This window comes from Rhinichthys klamathensis, unplaced genomic scaffold (genome assembly GCF_029890125.1).
Source record: "Rhinichthys klamathensis goyatoka isolate OS25496 unplaced genomic scaffold, OSU_Roscu_1.1 h1tg000035l_1, whole genome shotgun sequence".
Lineage (NCBI taxonomy): Eukaryota > Metazoa > Chordata > Actinopteri > Cypriniformes > Leuciscidae > Rhinichthys > Rhinichthys klamathensis.
The window spans coordinates 2,309,372-2,326,808 of record NW_026606583.1 but is presented as its reverse complement, the minus strand read 5'-3'; the positions used below and the strand labels follow the sequence as shown (position 1 = coordinate 2,326,808).

General features: G+C 36.8%; 1 protein-coding gene across 1 annotated transcript in view; it reads left to right on the top strand.

Moving 5' to 3' along the window:
* The window catches only part of myof (myoferlin), a 41,671-nt gene that overhangs the window by 5,184 nt on the left and 19,050 nt on the right, over nucleotides 1-17,437 (top strand). Inside the window, 29 exon segments of the mRNA XM_056245856.1 lie at nucleotides 2,519-2,627; nucleotides 3,727-3,820; nucleotides 4,111-4,244; nucleotides 4,339-4,467; nucleotides 5,426-5,488; nucleotides 5,571-5,621; nucleotides 5,713-5,743; nucleotides 5,828-5,943; nucleotides 6,398-6,524; nucleotides 7,556-7,659; nucleotides 7,744-7,812; nucleotides 7,910-7,953; nucleotides 8,256-8,338; nucleotides 8,489-8,524; nucleotides 9,843-9,967; nucleotides 10,084-10,197; nucleotides 10,281-10,458; nucleotides 10,548-10,672; nucleotides 11,599-11,708; nucleotides 11,872-12,064; nucleotides 12,995-13,150; nucleotides 13,250-13,381; nucleotides 13,483-13,646; nucleotides 14,665-14,779; nucleotides 14,948-15,050; nucleotides 16,171-16,568; nucleotides 16,661-16,763; nucleotides 16,857-16,934; nucleotides 17,040-17,221. Coding sequence (XP_056101831.1) covers nucleotides 2,519-2,627; nucleotides 3,727-3,820; nucleotides 4,111-4,244; nucleotides 4,339-4,467; nucleotides 5,426-5,488; nucleotides 5,571-5,621; nucleotides 5,713-5,743; nucleotides 5,828-5,943; nucleotides 6,398-6,524; nucleotides 7,556-7,659; nucleotides 7,744-7,812; nucleotides 7,910-7,953; nucleotides 8,256-8,338; nucleotides 8,489-8,524; nucleotides 9,843-9,967; nucleotides 10,084-10,197; nucleotides 10,281-10,458; nucleotides 10,548-10,672; nucleotides 11,599-11,708; nucleotides 11,872-12,064; nucleotides 12,995-13,150; nucleotides 13,250-13,381; nucleotides 13,483-13,646; nucleotides 14,665-14,779; nucleotides 14,948-15,050; nucleotides 16,171-16,568; nucleotides 16,661-16,763; nucleotides 16,857-16,934; nucleotides 17,040-17,221 — 3,466 coding nt within the window.

Genomic DNA, 17,437 nt, shown 5'->3' with positions numbered 1-17,437 from the left:
TTCTGTGGGCGGAAATGCCTTGTTGATGCCAGAGGTCAGAGGAGAATGGCCAGACTGGTTCGAGCTGATAGAAGGGCAACAGTGACTGAAATAACCACTCGTTACAACCGAGGTATGCAGCAAAGCATTTGTGAAGCCACAACACGCACAACCTTGAGGCGGATGGGCTACAACAGCAGAAGACTCCACCGGGTACCACTCATCTCCACTACAAATAGGAAAAAGAGGCTACAATTTGCAAGAGCTCACCAAAATTGAACAGTTGAAGACTGGAAAAATGTTGCCTGGTCTGATGAGTCTCGATTTCTGTTGAGACATTCAGATGTTAGAGTCAGAATTTGGCGTAAACAGAATGAGAACATGGAACCATCATGCCTTGTTACCACTGTGCAGGCTGGTGGTGGTGGTGTAATGGTGTGGGGGATGTTTTCCTGGCACACTTTAGGCCCCTTAGTGCCAATTGGGCATCGTTTAAATGCCACGGCCTACCTGAGCATTGTTTCTGACCATGTCCATCCCTTTATGGCCACCATGTACCCATCCTCTGATGGCTACTTCCACCATGTCACAAAGCTCTAATCATTTCAAATTGGTTTCTTGAACATGACAATGAGTTCACTGTACTAAAATGGCCTCCACAGTCACCAGATCTCAACCCAATAGAGCATCTTTGGGATGTGGTGGAACGGGAGATTCGCATCATGGATGTGCAGCCGACAAATCTGCGGCAACTGTGTGATGCCATCATGTCAATATGGACCAAACTCCCTGAGGAATGCTTCCAGCACCTTGTTGAATCTATGCCACGAAGAATTGAGGCAGTTCTGAAGGCAAAAGGGGGTCCAACCCGTTACTAGCATGGGGTACCTAATAAAGTGGCCGGTGAGTGTATATATATATATATATAGATATAGATATATATATATAGATATAAAGAGATTTTAACATGTAAGCTCACATGTAATATATTTTAAAGCTTTGATTTCTAGAGAATATTTTATTACATATGATCTGTATATATTTATATACATTTAAACTAACTGCTTAATAGTTAAACTAAAGTTGCTCATGTGTAATTTCGATTTGAGATCTCTTACCCAGAACATAACCTGCAGAAGCAGCATGAAGCGTAAGTAACTGTGGTGATGACCACCGCTAAAAGCCAAACCACTTGCATGGTTCTCAGGGTTGGCACATACTAAACAGAAACATACCTGGCTAGCCCCCTAAACTGGCTTCATGGCATAGGCCCCCAGCAGGTCTAATGTCTGTGGACGCACCTTCGTTATTTGTGAAATGATACAACACCAGCCCACTAATCAAATGTGTAGAGGTTACATGTCCCTGTTTTCAGAAGGTAAATGCTGAATGTGCTGTTTTTTTGTGGCTGAAAAATTAATAATCAAAGCGTTTTATAGCAGATGTTTCTCTTAGCCAGGGAAATGCTCAGATGTAAAATGGTCTTTGAGGGTGTTCCTGGATGCTGACCTACTAAGCGTCGCAGTCACATTATTAATATGGGTGGCGTTATTTACTTTTGGAGGAGATCTCTCTTGTGACTTTCAGAGAGCACACAAAGAATTTTTCTCCCTCGTATAATATTTATTTACGCATTGTGTTGTGTGCCACCTCTGTTTATTATGTAGCATTTAATGGACTGACAGAAAATAATTAAAGTTCCCCTGTGGTGAAAATTTGAATGTTGTTTATATGTCTATGTGGTCTTTTTAATATGCTTTGACAAAACATGTGCAAAATCTTAAGTCAACATAATTATTTTATGACATAAGTATTTTCTCCTCAAAACTGCAGTAAAAAAAAGAGTCTCAAAAAGCAGTTCGCTGGTGTTTCTGATGTCACAAACTACCTTGTAACCAATCAGGTCAATATCTGAGCTGGTGTGTGTGGAGGTGGGGCTAATTTGCATATTCATAGAACCGCATATATTAAATTAATCAAGGGCGTAGAGTTACATTCAAGTTATTTTAAGGCATGAAAATTTTTTTTCAAGGACAAAACATTTAAATATGTAATTTTGGTGATCAAAGATGAGTTTTAAGGGATCATATGATGAAATGATGACTTAAAATGAGTAATCAGATATATTTCCATTTTTAAAAAATATATTATGGAGGCGAAGGGTTGAGAAATTAAAGGAATTCATGATGTCAGCTGAAAAGAAAAGTTGTTTCAGAGGTGGAGCAAGTTTTGGCATTTTTATAAAAGATTATAAAGGCAAACCTTGTTTGTTTGTTTGTTGCTTTTTTTGAATAATATTAACTGATGAGTAATTAACAGTCAGACCAGGAACATGAATTATGAAATAAGTTTTGATTTCGTGGTGCACTGCACTTTTTTTCAAATCCAAATGAAGTCACACAATTCACACAGCAGTATTTGAAACACTGTATGAGAACAGATATTATGTTCTGTAGAAACATGGGACATCAGTTGACCTGCTTGATTTTCCACAGGCCTTTTTTTTTATTATCTTTTTTTGTTTGTTTGTTTGTTTTAGGTTGATTGGATCTGCTAAAGTCTCTTTAAAAGACCTTGCCAGTAGCCAAGTTAAGTCTCTCCCTGTGAAAAACTTGGCTCTAGTGGATGAAAATGGCAAGAACATAGGAGTAAGTGTGTTTTTCTTCTTTTAATCTCCTAAATCAAATGACACACAAATGTATATTTGTTATATTTTAAATACATTTTCTTATAAGTAGGTACTGCACCCGCACAACTAATTCCGTCATTTACAAAGTCCCATACATCCTCATCTTTTGCATTTTCTTTTATTAAATACCTGAAAATACTTTCAGCTACCAAATAAGTATTATTGGGTCTCATTCACTAATAATTGCATGGATTATTCGTATTTATATGCACAGGAGAACTTCTCAAGAAAATGTTCGCCTAATTCACAACACGTGTGTACAACAAACCCAAACTATGTCAATTTAAGGACTTTCCGCACACCCTTACCTTTCGTCACTCTCAACAAACACGCTCTGTAAAATCACATTCTAGCTTGAGAACACGTGCAGCAAGATCCTCGAGCAATGCCAATTGTGCCATCCTCAAAACAAGTTTAAACTAAACAAACCCATTTAATACACACCCAGATTACAGACTTCTGATTGGCCAGCTGTATACGTGTACCTGTGTCTTTATTCAGAGCATACTATAATACACTTTTTTTTACTTTTACTGTATGCATACATGCGTGTATGTATGTATGTGTGTGTATATATATATATATATATATATATATATATATATGTGTGTGTGTGTGTATATGTACATGATGAAATATATTTAAGATCTATATTTAAGTATTACATTTCATCTAGGCCACCAAGTGTATGTGAATATTTTGTGTATGAGTGCTTTAAATTTAGAATACATTTTAGATTGAAAGTTATTGATGAATCATGATTTGTTCGTGAAAACATTCGTACGCTGATTTCAAGCACAAAGTTAGTGAATGTGAACTTTTGGTCCCATGTATTTACAATGACTTTACTGGCTTAATTGACTAGTTAATTTTAATTAAGTCGTCACCTGTATTAAACATGAGAGGCATATTTAAACAACGATTAAATTTTTTTAAATCTAATGTAGTTTTGTGATGATAGCATCACTGTCAATATTTACACATTCGAGGCACTTTTCAGTATTTATGTAGTCTATTTGACACATTATTATGAGATAATTAGCTGCATCCTTTTGTAGGGGACCATCAGCATGATGATTGGCTATGAGCCACCTGCCGGTGCTGTGACAAATCCACAAGATCAACAAGATGGCAGCATGGGTGGAAACACAGGTTAGCTGAGTGTGTGGCTCAGTGCTTTTCTGTTTGACCTTGTAATGGAGTGTTATGCAGATGACATGCTTGATGGTGTGTGAAATTATGTGTAAAAATTAAGTGTGAAATACATTTTCAGATACTTTATAGTTGTACGTCGATTGCAGGAATGCGTGAAGATCATTTTGTGAAAGGCTTTAGCTTTGAATATGTGTATTGCATGTTTGCCATGTTGCATATGTTTGACTGACCCATGCCATGACGTACTTGTTTTATGTATTTTTTCTTTGTGGATGTGCACTGATCAGCTGGGGGTGAAGAGGGTGACGTCACTGATTCTGGGGTACCGGGTGCTGCCACGTCCCCTGGTGAGCCTGGCCAGAAACTTCGGACTAGGACAAGGAAACGTCATAATTTGGCCAACAAACCTCAGGATTTTCAGGTACAGCAGCGTCCTGTAGTCATATATGCAGATGTCTCTTCCATTTTAAATGCTGACTGCATATGCTTTATTAGTCATGTTATTTTTGTCAAAGATACGTGTGCGGGTGATTGAGGGGCGTCAGTTGCCTGGAAATAACATCAAACCTGTGGTCAAAGTGCATGTGTGTGGAGAAACACACAGAACTAGGATCAGGAAAGGAAATAACCCATACTTTGATGAGGTACACGATTGATATTACAGAATATTTGTATTATTTTATTTATTTATTTAAAACGGCAACAATTGTTTTTTATTTAATTAGTTATTTATTTTTTTAAACATTTCCTATTCTTAAGTACACTTCTATTCTTGTACTATATTGTAATCTTGCTAATTGCTAATTTTCACTGGACGAAAAAAATGGACAAGCTTCATATTTGGGTGAACTGTTCTTGAAGGCTACATTCACACCGCAAGCCTTAGTGCTCAATTCTGATTTATTGCTCCGATATATATATATATATATATATATATATTTTTTTTTTTGTTTGGCTGTTGTCATTATTTTTTAAATGTGGTCAATATCAGATTCAAGTGTGAACTGCTCTCAGTCCCAAACTGACCCCAAAAGAACAATAACAAGACACTGTCATACGAACGTAAACATGGAGGACACTGAAATTAGTGCTTAAGCATTCCATTCGTTTAAGCTGATGTTCCCCTGAAGCACGTGAACTGATATAGTTTTTCACTTACTTCACCGTGATCCAGTCCCTCCACTGACTACTGTCACAGCTGTCTTCCATATTAACCGAGTGACCAAAGAACTACAGTGAAATCTTTGGTGTGACTCCCGTCAGCGCAGAATTGTGACGAATGTCGATCTAGAGTGGCGTAAAAGACGCATGACTTCCGATATGACTGTTCGGGCTGTGGTTGCATTGCAAAACATCTGAACTGTACCAGATTTATTTCCACATATAGAAGTGGTCTAAATCAGAATCGAATAAATCAGATTTTATGGTTTGTGCTGTTCACATTAGAAACCGATAAGCACATAAGCGAAAACATCAGATTTGAGTCACTTTTGTCCGCAGTCTGAATGTAGCCTTAGACTCTATTCCTGATTATTTGAAAGCCATCATTTCCTAAAGTCTAAATGGAATGTCACTAAATACTGTATGTGTCACTCTTTCCAGATATTCTTTTTCAATGTCAACATGTTGCCCTCTGAACTGTTTGATGAGATCGTAAGCTTCCGGGTAAGAAAAAAAGCTTCTTTTTTTTTTAACCAGTTTTCCTTTCTTTCTTTATTATCGGTGATGTTTTTCTTCTTTTCTGCAGGTGTATAACTCTTCTTCTTTTAGATCAGACTGTCTCATGGGTGAATTCAAGGTAATTCAGTAAAATTCAAAGTGTGCTTTTATTATACTAGATGCGCAGTGTACTTCAAGATGATCTTATGAATTCATTTCTCTTTTTGTAGCTCGATATTGGCTACATCTATGATGAACCAGGTAATTATCTGATACTCACAAAATATTCATTACATTTTATCTGTAGTTGAACGGATCATTAAAGGTTTGTTTTTTAAACCCCAGCTCACTGCGTCATGAAGAAATGGGTTCTCCTGAGTGACCCAGATGACTCGAGCTCAGGAGCGAAGGGTTATATCAAAGTCAGCATGTTTGTGGTGGGGACAGGAGATGATCCGCCGGTACGTCCCCTGAAGATCATTTATATTAGCATTTGTGCACTGTGTAGAACCTGATTTCACCAAGTGCAACCTTCCAATCAGATTTGAGGGACAAGTTTACAGTTTATGTCAAGTTTAGGCTTACAACGAGAGTTGGTTGCTTCTACATCAGTGTTATTCACCTATCATTTCCCTATGATTTTAGGGATAACTTATTGGTAGTGTTGAGGGGTAGGGATATTGTTAGGATTAGATTTTCAGACAGGAATGTTGTTCCAGGATCAACAAAATATGTTGACCCAGGAACACGTCTAACTAAAATATGCAATAGTGCTCAAGAAGACTTTATAAACCTGCTAAAATACGGCTTTCTATCTGTCATAAATTTTGGAGAGAAAAAAACTCCTAAAAATGTGTAAGCTCATGCTATACAAGCTGTATAAACTGGTCTTATTTGTTAATGTCTATTTGACAGGTGGAAAGGAAGGAGGAGGACAGTGATAAAGATGATGTGGAGAGTAACTTGCTGCTGCCCGCTGGCGTCGCTCTCCGATGGGTTACACTTAAACTCAAAGTGTTTCGGGCTGAGGACGTCCCCCAGAGTATGACAGTTATTCCTTATGCATTTGTTCTCTGAAGTAGCACATCAGACAATCTTCTTTGGTTGATATGATTTGGGTTCAATTGTTAGTCCAGGAAAGGGCCACATTGAGGATTCTTTATTTGTTGAGCTGGCACATTGAGTCACTTCCTGATCCCTCAATGTGGTTTCCTACTAGCTTACACAAAACCGTTCCCTGCCATTAACTGTTGAGTTGCTGGGACTGTTAACACGTGCACAGAGTTCCCTGATCTCAGATGTCTGTCAGTTAAGCTAATGACTGGGAAAAAAATCGGAGAAAGCTGGTTATCTTATTTTGTTCTTATGACTAATCCTACAGAATGTTTTTATGTTTAAAAATGGTTAAGTATGTAGTTAAAGTATACTAGTTAAGTATGTGGCTTAACTAGTAGATAAACCCCCATTTTCACAGACATTTTTAAATGAAAGCAACTTGCACTGACATGCCTTAAAATATGTCAGTCAGTGCTATTGTTTTGTCTCGAGATGTACACCAGTAATGTTTTTTTTTCTAAGGCACGTTAATAAAAGCTATTTAAATGTCCTAATTGAGTTAAGACCTGATCCTGGCTTAATATAAGCCCTAAACCGGCCGTTAAAAATATTTAGATAAGCTGTAGATACAATTTTGTACAATAAGTTGTATTTAGTAAGTTGTACCAATGGTTTTTTTTAGACTGTGAAAAAATAAACTCTAAATAAACTAAAAAAATAAATCTCAATACTGCTTATCAAAATACTTCAACCACATCTGCTAGCTAAGTTGTAAGTAAAGTTTAAATCATAAAATAAGTTGTACTAAGTAGTTTTTTTTTTCAGACTGAAAGAATAAACTGCACTTTAAGCAGCAAAAGTTAGTTAACTTATTGTTAGAGTACCGTAAGTAAATATAGTTGGAAGTATTTGGATTATTTTAATTAATAACTTTTATTCTTTTCTCAGACTGTAAAAGAATAAACCACACTTTAAAGTGTAAGTAAGATGTAACATTGAAGTGCTTTTTGTTTTCAGTGGATGACTCCATCACGCAGACTTTAAAAGCAGCATTTGGGGGTCAAGAAAACAAGAAAAATCTAGTGGATCCATTTGTTGAGGCCTGGTTTGCTGGCAAAAAGGTACAGTACTACAGTCCACCCAGACATACTGTATGCGCATATTTCTTCTGCATTTTGTCTGAACTACAGTTACATGTATTTTAGCTCTGTACACAAATAATTGAGAAGAATGCAAATCCAGAGTGGAACCAGCAGCTCAATCTGCAGGTCAAGGTAATTGGCTGGATTGGGAAAGATTTGTTTTTGCACTTTATTAATTTGTTAGCCCCCTGAAGTTTCTAATTGGAAACACTTTTGACTTGTTTTACAGTTCCCATCCATGTGTGAAAGAATCAAGCTGACTGTATTTGACTGGTGAGCATAAAGTTGTATGGCCACAGTGGATATGAACATTTTACATCTGTGTCGAGAGAATCCCCTGTGTTAATCTTGGAATGTGAGCTGGGAGTCAAAATGTGGTCAGTGTTTTGAGCTGGGAGGACACAGGCAGGCAGTATGAGTCATAGCAGGACTGTCCCACCCTCTCCCACAAAGCATTCCTCCCCATAAACCAGACTACAGCTGCTTAGGGAACAGTGGAAAAACTGATAACTCCCCTAGCTGGACTGATTCAATGACACACTGGAACATTTAAGCTGACTCCCCCTCTTTCTTAGGGATCGCCTCTCTGGAAATGATGCCATAGGCACCACGTATTTGGATCTGTCCAAAATAGCATCCTCTGGTGGTGAAGTTGAAGGTATAAAATACAGAAAACACTATTTTCATGTCACTCTTTTTTTTATTTTTTTTATTAAAGGGGTCGTGTCGTGAACTTTTGAGTTGTGTACTATGAAATTCAAAACTTAAATATTCTTTTATTCATCTTTATTTGTTTTCTGTGTGATAGAGGATTATCCAGGAGATGAATTTTCAGCAAATAAAGGTTGAATATTTGCGCTGATTCCAGATCTGCAATCCCTTGTGTCCAAACACACAATTTAGACCTTCTAGTTATTCTGTACATTCTAGTTAACATGCAGTACTTAAGGTTTTTATTAAACAGGTTATTTTCTCAAACCAACTATTTTTATTCGTATTGGTCTGAAAGGATGTGATACCCAAGGGGTTGCAGTTAATTTACACATTATAAATGCCTATGCATGCTTTCGAATTAGCATTAGCACAGAGCATGTATGCTATTTTTGTCATGTTATGCAACATGCAAATGCAATTTACTATAACCTTAATTTCCTAAATAAAATGGCATGGCATAATTGAGCATCTGACTTGCATAAGTTTGGAATAATTCTGTTTTTCTTTTGTTTGTTTTTTGTCTTATGCTTACCAAGGCTGCATTTATTTGATCCAAACATATAGTAAAAAAGTTATATTATTAAATTTAAAATAACTGTTTACTATTTTAAAATGTTTAGTTTAATCATTTTTCTTCAGTGTCACATGATCCTTCATAAATATTCTATTATGCTGATTTGCTGCTCAAGAAACATTTCTTCTCATCAATGTTGAAAACTGTTTTGATGCTTTTTTTTGTGGAAACTGTTACACTACCATTCAAAGTTCAATATACTGTAGTCAGCATTTGAAGGGGATCTAAAACGTTAATCAAAGTTGTCCTAAGACAAGAACGGGTATTGTTCAAAATTCATGTATAACTTTGAACGGTTTTGATCCACTTCAAATGTTGACTACTGTATTTTTTTTCAGCAAGGATTCAGCTTATCTATCACAGGAATAAATTACATTTTGAAATATATTAGAAATAAAAAAAAACAGTAATATCTCACAATACTACTACTTTTACTCTATTTTTTATTTTAAAAATGCAGCCTTTGTAAGAGATGCTTATTTATTCCAAACTTGACTGGTAGTGTACGACTGTTATTGTGAAAATATTCCAGTTGTGAAAAATCATATTGTGCTGAAATCATCACTAACATTGTTTATCCATGTAGTTGAAATCACAGCATGAATTTAATAAATTATTATAATAATTTCATATTGTGCTGAAATCATCACTAACATTGTTTATCCATGTAGTTGAAATCACAGCATGAATTTAATAAATTATTATAATAATTTCATGAATTATAACGAATCATTTTAAAATGTACAGAAACCCACAATTAATGACACTAATTTAAAGAGCTCTGCTTTTGAGATGCTTCAACAAACCTTACTAATCTAACTACTAACTAATATCATGCCACTGGAAACTTTTAATTGAATGTGTTTTTCCACAGGAGAGACTGGGGAATCTGAGATGGGCTTCCTCCCTACGTTTGGGCCTTGCTATATATGTCTGTATGGCAGTCAGAGAGAGTTCTCAGGCTTACCTGACCCATATGACGACCTTAATTTAGGAAAGGCAAGTGCAGATGATTAATTTTGTTTCCATTTCCAAGTAATTAGAATTTACAGCAAAAATGTTTTCAGTTAAAAAATGCTTTTCAAATACACTGAAGGATGTGTGAATATTCGCAGGGTGAAGGGGCGGCTTATCGAGGGAGAGTTCTTGTTGAACTCTCTACTAAACTTGATGGAAAGCCTGACAAGTCTGTGGAAGAAATATCAAGCGATGATATCTTGGTTGTTCAGGTGTGGCTCTTTGAGTTTCCTAACAGATTAGTTTTTCACTTGAAGCCTAATATTTACAGCTTTGTGTTCTTTTCTTTGCATAGAAATACCAGCGCAGAAGGAAGTATTGTCTGTGTGCAGTGTTTCATAGTGCGACCATGATTCAAGAACCGGGGGAGCCCATTCAGTTTGAAGTTAGCATCGGGAACTATGGCAACAAGATGGATCAAACGTGCAAACCTCTGGCTTCGACCACACAGTACAGCTGTGCTGTTTTTGATGGTGATGCACAGTTGGAAGTATTTGGTGTTTGTAAATATAGGATGTGAGGTATTGATTTTTTTTTTCCCTTTTTTCTTTGGTTCTTCCAGGTAATAATTACTACTACCTGCCATGGGGCGACACTAAGCCTGTGATTTCCATCACATCCTTTTGGGAGGATATCAGTCACCGGTTAGACTCACTGAACATCATTCTGTATATATCTAACCGTTTGGTAAGTGAATGTTTTGTATGACATTGAATTTAGGAGTGTGCGATTTATAACGATTTTAGATCTTGAATGTTTAAAATGTCTCAAATCTGCTTTTAAGAGAGAAAGTAGTATCATGCTTCAGTGCACATTCTATTCTCAGTTACAACGTGACGTACCTTCACGTCACATGTTTAGCAACGCAACAATAGGGTTACGCACACGTGACATTGCAGTTCTTCGCAATAACTAAAGTTTATTATTTACATGCATCTCAAAGCCTTGCCAGTTAAACATTTTATTCGCACACTGTTCTGACCAAGCGCCAACCTTCCTGTCTCTCTCTTGAAACCAACACGGAAGTGACTTAAACTGCAATTCATCGACTGGCCGCTAGAGACAGGCTCCAAAAGAGTGAATCCCATATATCCCCCATGTAAAAATGCCCAACTTTACAGCAGAAAAAAATGTTTACAGCCTGGTGCAAAAAGTGGTTTTGCTCTATATAGCTAATTTTGCCCTTCATGACAACTTTGAGGGGCGTGAATGTCCTTATAACTCATCCGTTTGAATTATATTAAGCCTTAAAGTTCTGCATAATTAACGGGGTGGCCACTTGAGTGACAGGTGGATTGCCGCTGTTGTCGCTACTAGCCGTTTGTCTGCTGTTAGCCGTCACAGCTAATCCCGCCTCTTTGCCCATTTTCGGTTATCTGGGAGTGACGCGTAGTAGTTCTACCAAGATGGCGACCGCCGGCTCCGCCCACTTTGGGCTTCAAAAATGCTCTTCAGAAACCTACGGGTGATGTCATGGACACAACGTCCATATTTTTTTTACAGTCTATGGTTCTGACATGCACTTGTCAGAGCATAAGAGACCCCAAACTTTTAGTGTGTGTGTGAGTGAGTATAATTCTTTCTTTGAGCATCAAACTTTAATACTTTTGCAGCAAACAAACCTCAGTATGTTAAAGTCTGCAGTACTGTCCAGAGCTACAGATGCAAGACTAGTAGAAATCTGGCTGAAGCTCATCAATCAGTTAATGGAAGATATCACCAGGTAATGTCCACTTTAGATCTTATTTAGATCCACAGTCATCAAGATGTGCATTGTTGAATGTTGTCAGTTGAAATATGGGAGATTTTCTTGTATGTAGGGTAAAGAGAAAGTGTTTTATTTGTTTCATGCATGTTTTAACTAATACAAACTACTGTGTGCTAAGTTTAAAAATTCCTGACCTGGAGGGGAAGCCCAATCTCACAGCCCTGGATATTCAGATAAAGAAGTTGCGGGACAGTGCTTTGGAGAGCATCATGGAGGGGGCCAAACGCTTGTTTGAGGAGGCCACAGATGTTACTAAGTGCTTGAGCATCATTGAAACCTGGCTCGACAAACTCCTGCAACTTGCTGAGGAGGTATGGTTTTATTTTGTGTAGGAATGGAGCTACAATTAGAAATACACATGGATTTTTTTTTTAAACTAATCTATACTAATTGGTCAATTATAAATGAATATCAATATTAGATATTCAGTTGTGCACGCTCATTTACCATATTTTTTTTGCCATTTGCTGTGATCTCACTTAGACGGTGACATCTCATCTTTAGACACCTAATCATTGTACAACAGTAGCCTATTCATTTAGTTGTTTATGCTGTACATTAATGTTTTGGCTAAATGCACTTGTGGCATTTAAAATTTCGTATTTTATTTGTTTAGACAAATTAGTATAGAATTTTATGAATCTGCTATTTTTCTGAATAAATAAACATGAAAATAATTAGCGGCTTGTTATCGAACATAATTTTAATATTGATGCATCCCTAAATAACACAAAAGAAATCAACCCATTGCTTAAGAACCAAGAAACCTGACTAAGACTGACAATATTAGACCAGCGGAAAGAAAATGCTCAAATAAATGCATACCAGTATCTGGCTACGAGCAGAATGTGACTTTCTGTCCATCTAAAATGTACTGATTATTTCACAGATAGAACTTAGAAAACAATATGGAATACAACATTTTGTTTGTGAATATCAAGTTAACATGCTCCTATGAGACACAAACAAAACTCTTTTAAAGATGCTACAAACCTGAAAAACATTTTCTACTAGTATATCCAACTCCAGGCAAACTGGTGCACTTCCAGGAAGTTGTGTGGAGCTGGTTTTCTGCCAATGCTTGTATTTTATTTTTACAGTATACTTTAGACGTCACGTTAGGGACCAGTGCTAGATTAGAATTGTAATTTAGGTGCTTATTCTTTTTAATCAGACTAATAGAATCTAACTTAAATGAAGTCACATTTAAGCATAATTTGTATCAACATCTTTTACCAAAGCCTCAGAACAGCATGCCTGATGTGATTATCTGGATGTTGAGAGGAGAGAAGAGGGTAGCGTACACCCGCATCCCAGCCTATCAAGTGCTGCATTCATCCTACTGTGAGCAGGCATGTGGCCAATACTGCGGGAAGAATCAGACTGTCTTCATGCAGGTATTGAGAGATTGTACTATGCTGCTCTTCAAACAAAAGGCATAAAACACGTTTAAGCTTTGCTCTATGAAATGTTCTGTACCTCATGTTTCCTTACAGTATCCCATGGACAACAAAAAAGGTTTGAAGATTCCCGTCCAGATACGTGTGAACATGTGGCTTGGGCTGGCAACAGAAGAAAAGAAGTTCAATAATTATGCAGAGGGGATGTTCAATGTATTTGCAGAACTGGTAAAGGTTTTTTTTTTTTTTTTTTTTTTGCTTTTGCTTTGAGGTCTGAAGAGATGCAGTCATTAGTTTTGAGCTAATGCCGTCAATTGTTTCATTTACAGTATGAAAACCAAGCTCAAGTTTTGGGAAAATGGGGCACCACCGGTCTGCTAAATCGCAGCAAGTTCTCTGATGTCACAGGCAAAGTTAAGCTGAAGCAGGAGTACTTCATGCCCCCTGTTGGCTGGGAGTGGGAAGGTGATTGGCGTGTTGAACCAGAGAAAACGTAAGTTGTCCCCCACCCTCAGCACAAACATTAAGAAATAGTTAGCAAATTATTATTTGATGCTTCCATGTACTATTACTATGGCTATTTTTACTATTACTGACTTTTTACTTTTTACGGCAGTTTTCACCATGGTATCGAAAATGATGTTGAATATCGATAAATCAATATTTTTCAAGGTATCGTGTCGAGTTAGAAATTCCAGTATCGTGGCAACTCTACTAGTAACACTGTTATATAAACTAAAGGCCTTTTTACATCGAGACAAATGTTTTTTTTAATGCAAAAATTCAGTGCAATAGATATTATAATTTGAAGGAACAGCTGTTACTGTCTGTTCAGACTGTCACAACCATTCGTATGCCGTTAATGTGACACTTCTGCTGAAAGTTGGTAACTTTTTACAATAAGGTTCCTTTGTTAACATTAGTTAACATGAACTAACAATGAAAAATGCTTTAAAGCATTTATTAATCTTAGTTGATGTTAATTTCAGTATTTACTAATACATTGCTTAAATCAAAAGTTGGTAAAAAAAATTAATAGACCACAGTTAACATGAACTAACAATTTATTAACCAATTTTAACAAAGATTAATAAAAACTGCAACAAATGTATTTCTCGTTGTTAGTCAACGGTAGTTAATTAATTAATGGAAGCTTAATGTGAAGTGCTTTGTGTACCACAGTATCTGGGGTAAATATTTCTGCTTTTCCATAAGTGCCATATACTGTCAGAGAGGGAATTTAAATGTTCATTCAGGCCATCTGCCCTTTTCTTTTTTTTTTTACATCAGTCTGAACACATGCGAAGATCAGACCGAATTTTAGTGCCAAACGTTTGTTGATGTGAACAAGACTTTAGTCCCACTCATTTACTGTATAGCCTTATAGCAATGCCTGGGTAACATTTGTTCCCCCCACAACACCTAGTATAATAGTGGCAAGTTCATAATCATTTCCTTCAGAAACCGTTCGTTTAGTCATTAAATTGTATTTTCCTTGGGTGGATGGGTAGTCTGCTGACTGAGGCTGATGCTGGACACACAGAGTTCGTGGATGAGGTCTATGAGAATGAGACTCGATTCCCAGGAGGAGAATGGAAGCTTGCTGCGGAGCCTTACACTGATGTGGTAAAAGAGTCTGTCTAACTTTAGCTTCATATCAGATGTCTAATCAAGATATTCGTAGATTTTTTTAATTGTTTCTATTTGAAAAGAATCTACTGCACATACAGAAAAGTTTGTACTATCCCTCAAAAATCCTTCTATTCCTCATTGTTATCCTTTTGGTATTTACAGAATGGAGAAAAAGTTCAGAGCCCTACAGAGATTGAATGTCCACCTGGCTGGAAGTGGGAGGATAACTGGACTTTTGATGGTAATCGGGCCGTCGATGAAAAAGGTAAGCTTGTCTTTGCTTTTTGTTTAGAAATGTTGAATTTTGTTTCATGCCCACTGAGCCACTTTTAAAAGAATTTCCCTACCGAAAAATGTTTTTAAAATTCCATTTCCAAGAAATTCCATTTAGAATTAAGAATTAAAGAATTATAATTCTGTCATTTACTCAACCGCATGTCACTCCAAACCTGTTTGACTTAACTTTATTCTGTTGTAAACAAATGAGAAGTTTAGCTACATTTTTACTGCTGTTTTCCTTTCATTCCTTTCTCGGTTTCTTCTCATGTCTCTAAAAAGGATTAAAAAAAAAAAAAAAAACTTTAGAAGCTCAAATTAGACCATATGACTTGTGCATTATATTTCAAGTCTTTTCAAGTCATGGCTTTAAGAAACAGACTGGCACTTAATGTTCTAGTCTCTTAAAATCCTGCCTTCCTCTATAGCTAACTTCTGCCTCTGCTGATTGTGCAGACAATGAGATTGTTTGCTCAACATTTAAATAGTGTGGCACAGTGTTTGTTGTAAACTGGTTCTGCAGTGCGCTATCAGAGTTCCTCTGAAATCCTCCACCTGCCTAGATCTGCTACAGGATTTATATACGGTATACCTATTCATGCCACTGCAGTATATCTTACATACATTTATATAATATTTGTTGCTATAATTAACTAACTGCTGTAAGAATGTATGTACATACATGTATGTATGCATACATTTACACTGTGACAAATTTGACATTAACGGCATTGGTTCGCACAAAGCATCTTCCTGGCAAACATGCATGATAAATGAATGCTTCATCAGAAGGGAAGATTATCAGTACATACGAAAAATTTCGGTATGTTCATCACACATAGCTCTCGTATGGCTTCAGAAGACTTCAGAGGGAATTTAGTGCCCAAATCAAATTGACTACTTTTAAGATGCCTTTTATGGTATGCGTTTTCCTTTTTCTGGAGCATGGCAGCTCCTGGTTTTCTTTCATTGTGCAAAATATGCTGCGTCAAACATGGCATCCACAGTTGAAAGTCATATATGTTTTAAATGACAGAGATTTAGTTTTGATGACCTGAGAATAAAAATTCAGTCAAAGTCAGTTATATGATGTGTATTTGTGAGTTTAGGTTGGGAATATGGTGTCACCATTCCACCTGATGATAAGCCCAAATCTTGGGTGGCAGCTGAGAAGATGTACCATGTTCATCGTCGCAGAAGAATGATCCGTCCTCGCAAAAGGATTCCTGGTGCTAAAACAGCCATTGATGCAAGTGTATATTGTGAATTTAAAAGTTTTTTTTTTTTTTAGATTTTGCCTTTATAAAAATGTATTTTCTAATTGTCTGACATGCAGAAGAAGGATACAGGAGATGCAGAAGGATGGGAATACTCCTCGCTCATTGGCTGGAAGTTCCACAAGCAGCAGCGATCCTCTGACACGTTCCGCCGACGGCGCTGGAGAAGGAAGATGGCACCCTCTGGTCGAGTTGGAGCGTCTGCCATTTTCAAACTGGAGGGGGCTCTGGTTAGCATCAAAGTTTCCCATTTCTTATCCTAATACTATCCTACATTTTAGTGCCCACATAATGAGCTTTTCACTGTTGATTTACTTGACAGGGAGTCGACATGGAATCTAAAGTTGATGAAAAAGGCACCAAAGCAGAAGCTTCAGTTCAGCAGTTTGGTGCAAACAGGCCAACTGTATCATGCACATTTGATGGTGAGTTCATTAAGGACAGAGATTCCAGAAAGACTTCTTTTTTTTTCTTTCAGAATATCCATTTTATTAACGTTAAGCCTGATTTTCTTTCAGGACCCAATGCGTACCACTTGAGAGTTTATGTTTACCAGGCCAGAAACCTTTCTGCTCTGGACAAAGACAGCTTCTCAGGTCCCATAGTAGTTTTGATATTGCTGATTTGTCTTTAAATTAGAATAATCTGGAAAAGTGACCTGGCTTTTATTATAACTAAAATCATATTGGTTTAAATTGCAGATCCATACATCCATGTGTCGTTCTTGCATCACAGCCAAACAACAGAGACAATCCAAAGCACCTTGAACCCGTCATGGGATCAGACTCTTATATTTAAAAATGTGGAAATCTATGGTGATCCCCAGTCTCTCGCCCGGAATCCACCCAGAGTGGTAATGGAAATCTTTGACAGCGATCAAGTGGTTAGTCTGATATATTTATGCTCTCACTTTACTCCACTCAATTGACAATATCGGCTTCTCAAGGTGTCTCAGGATGCCTGTTCAATTTTTTTTAATTTACAACACAAAAGATCTTTTTTTTTATAATAAAAAATTGATCACATATAAACAGAATTTGTTGTTTACTGGTAAACCTGACAAATATTAGCTATTCTATATTTAAATTTATATCTTATT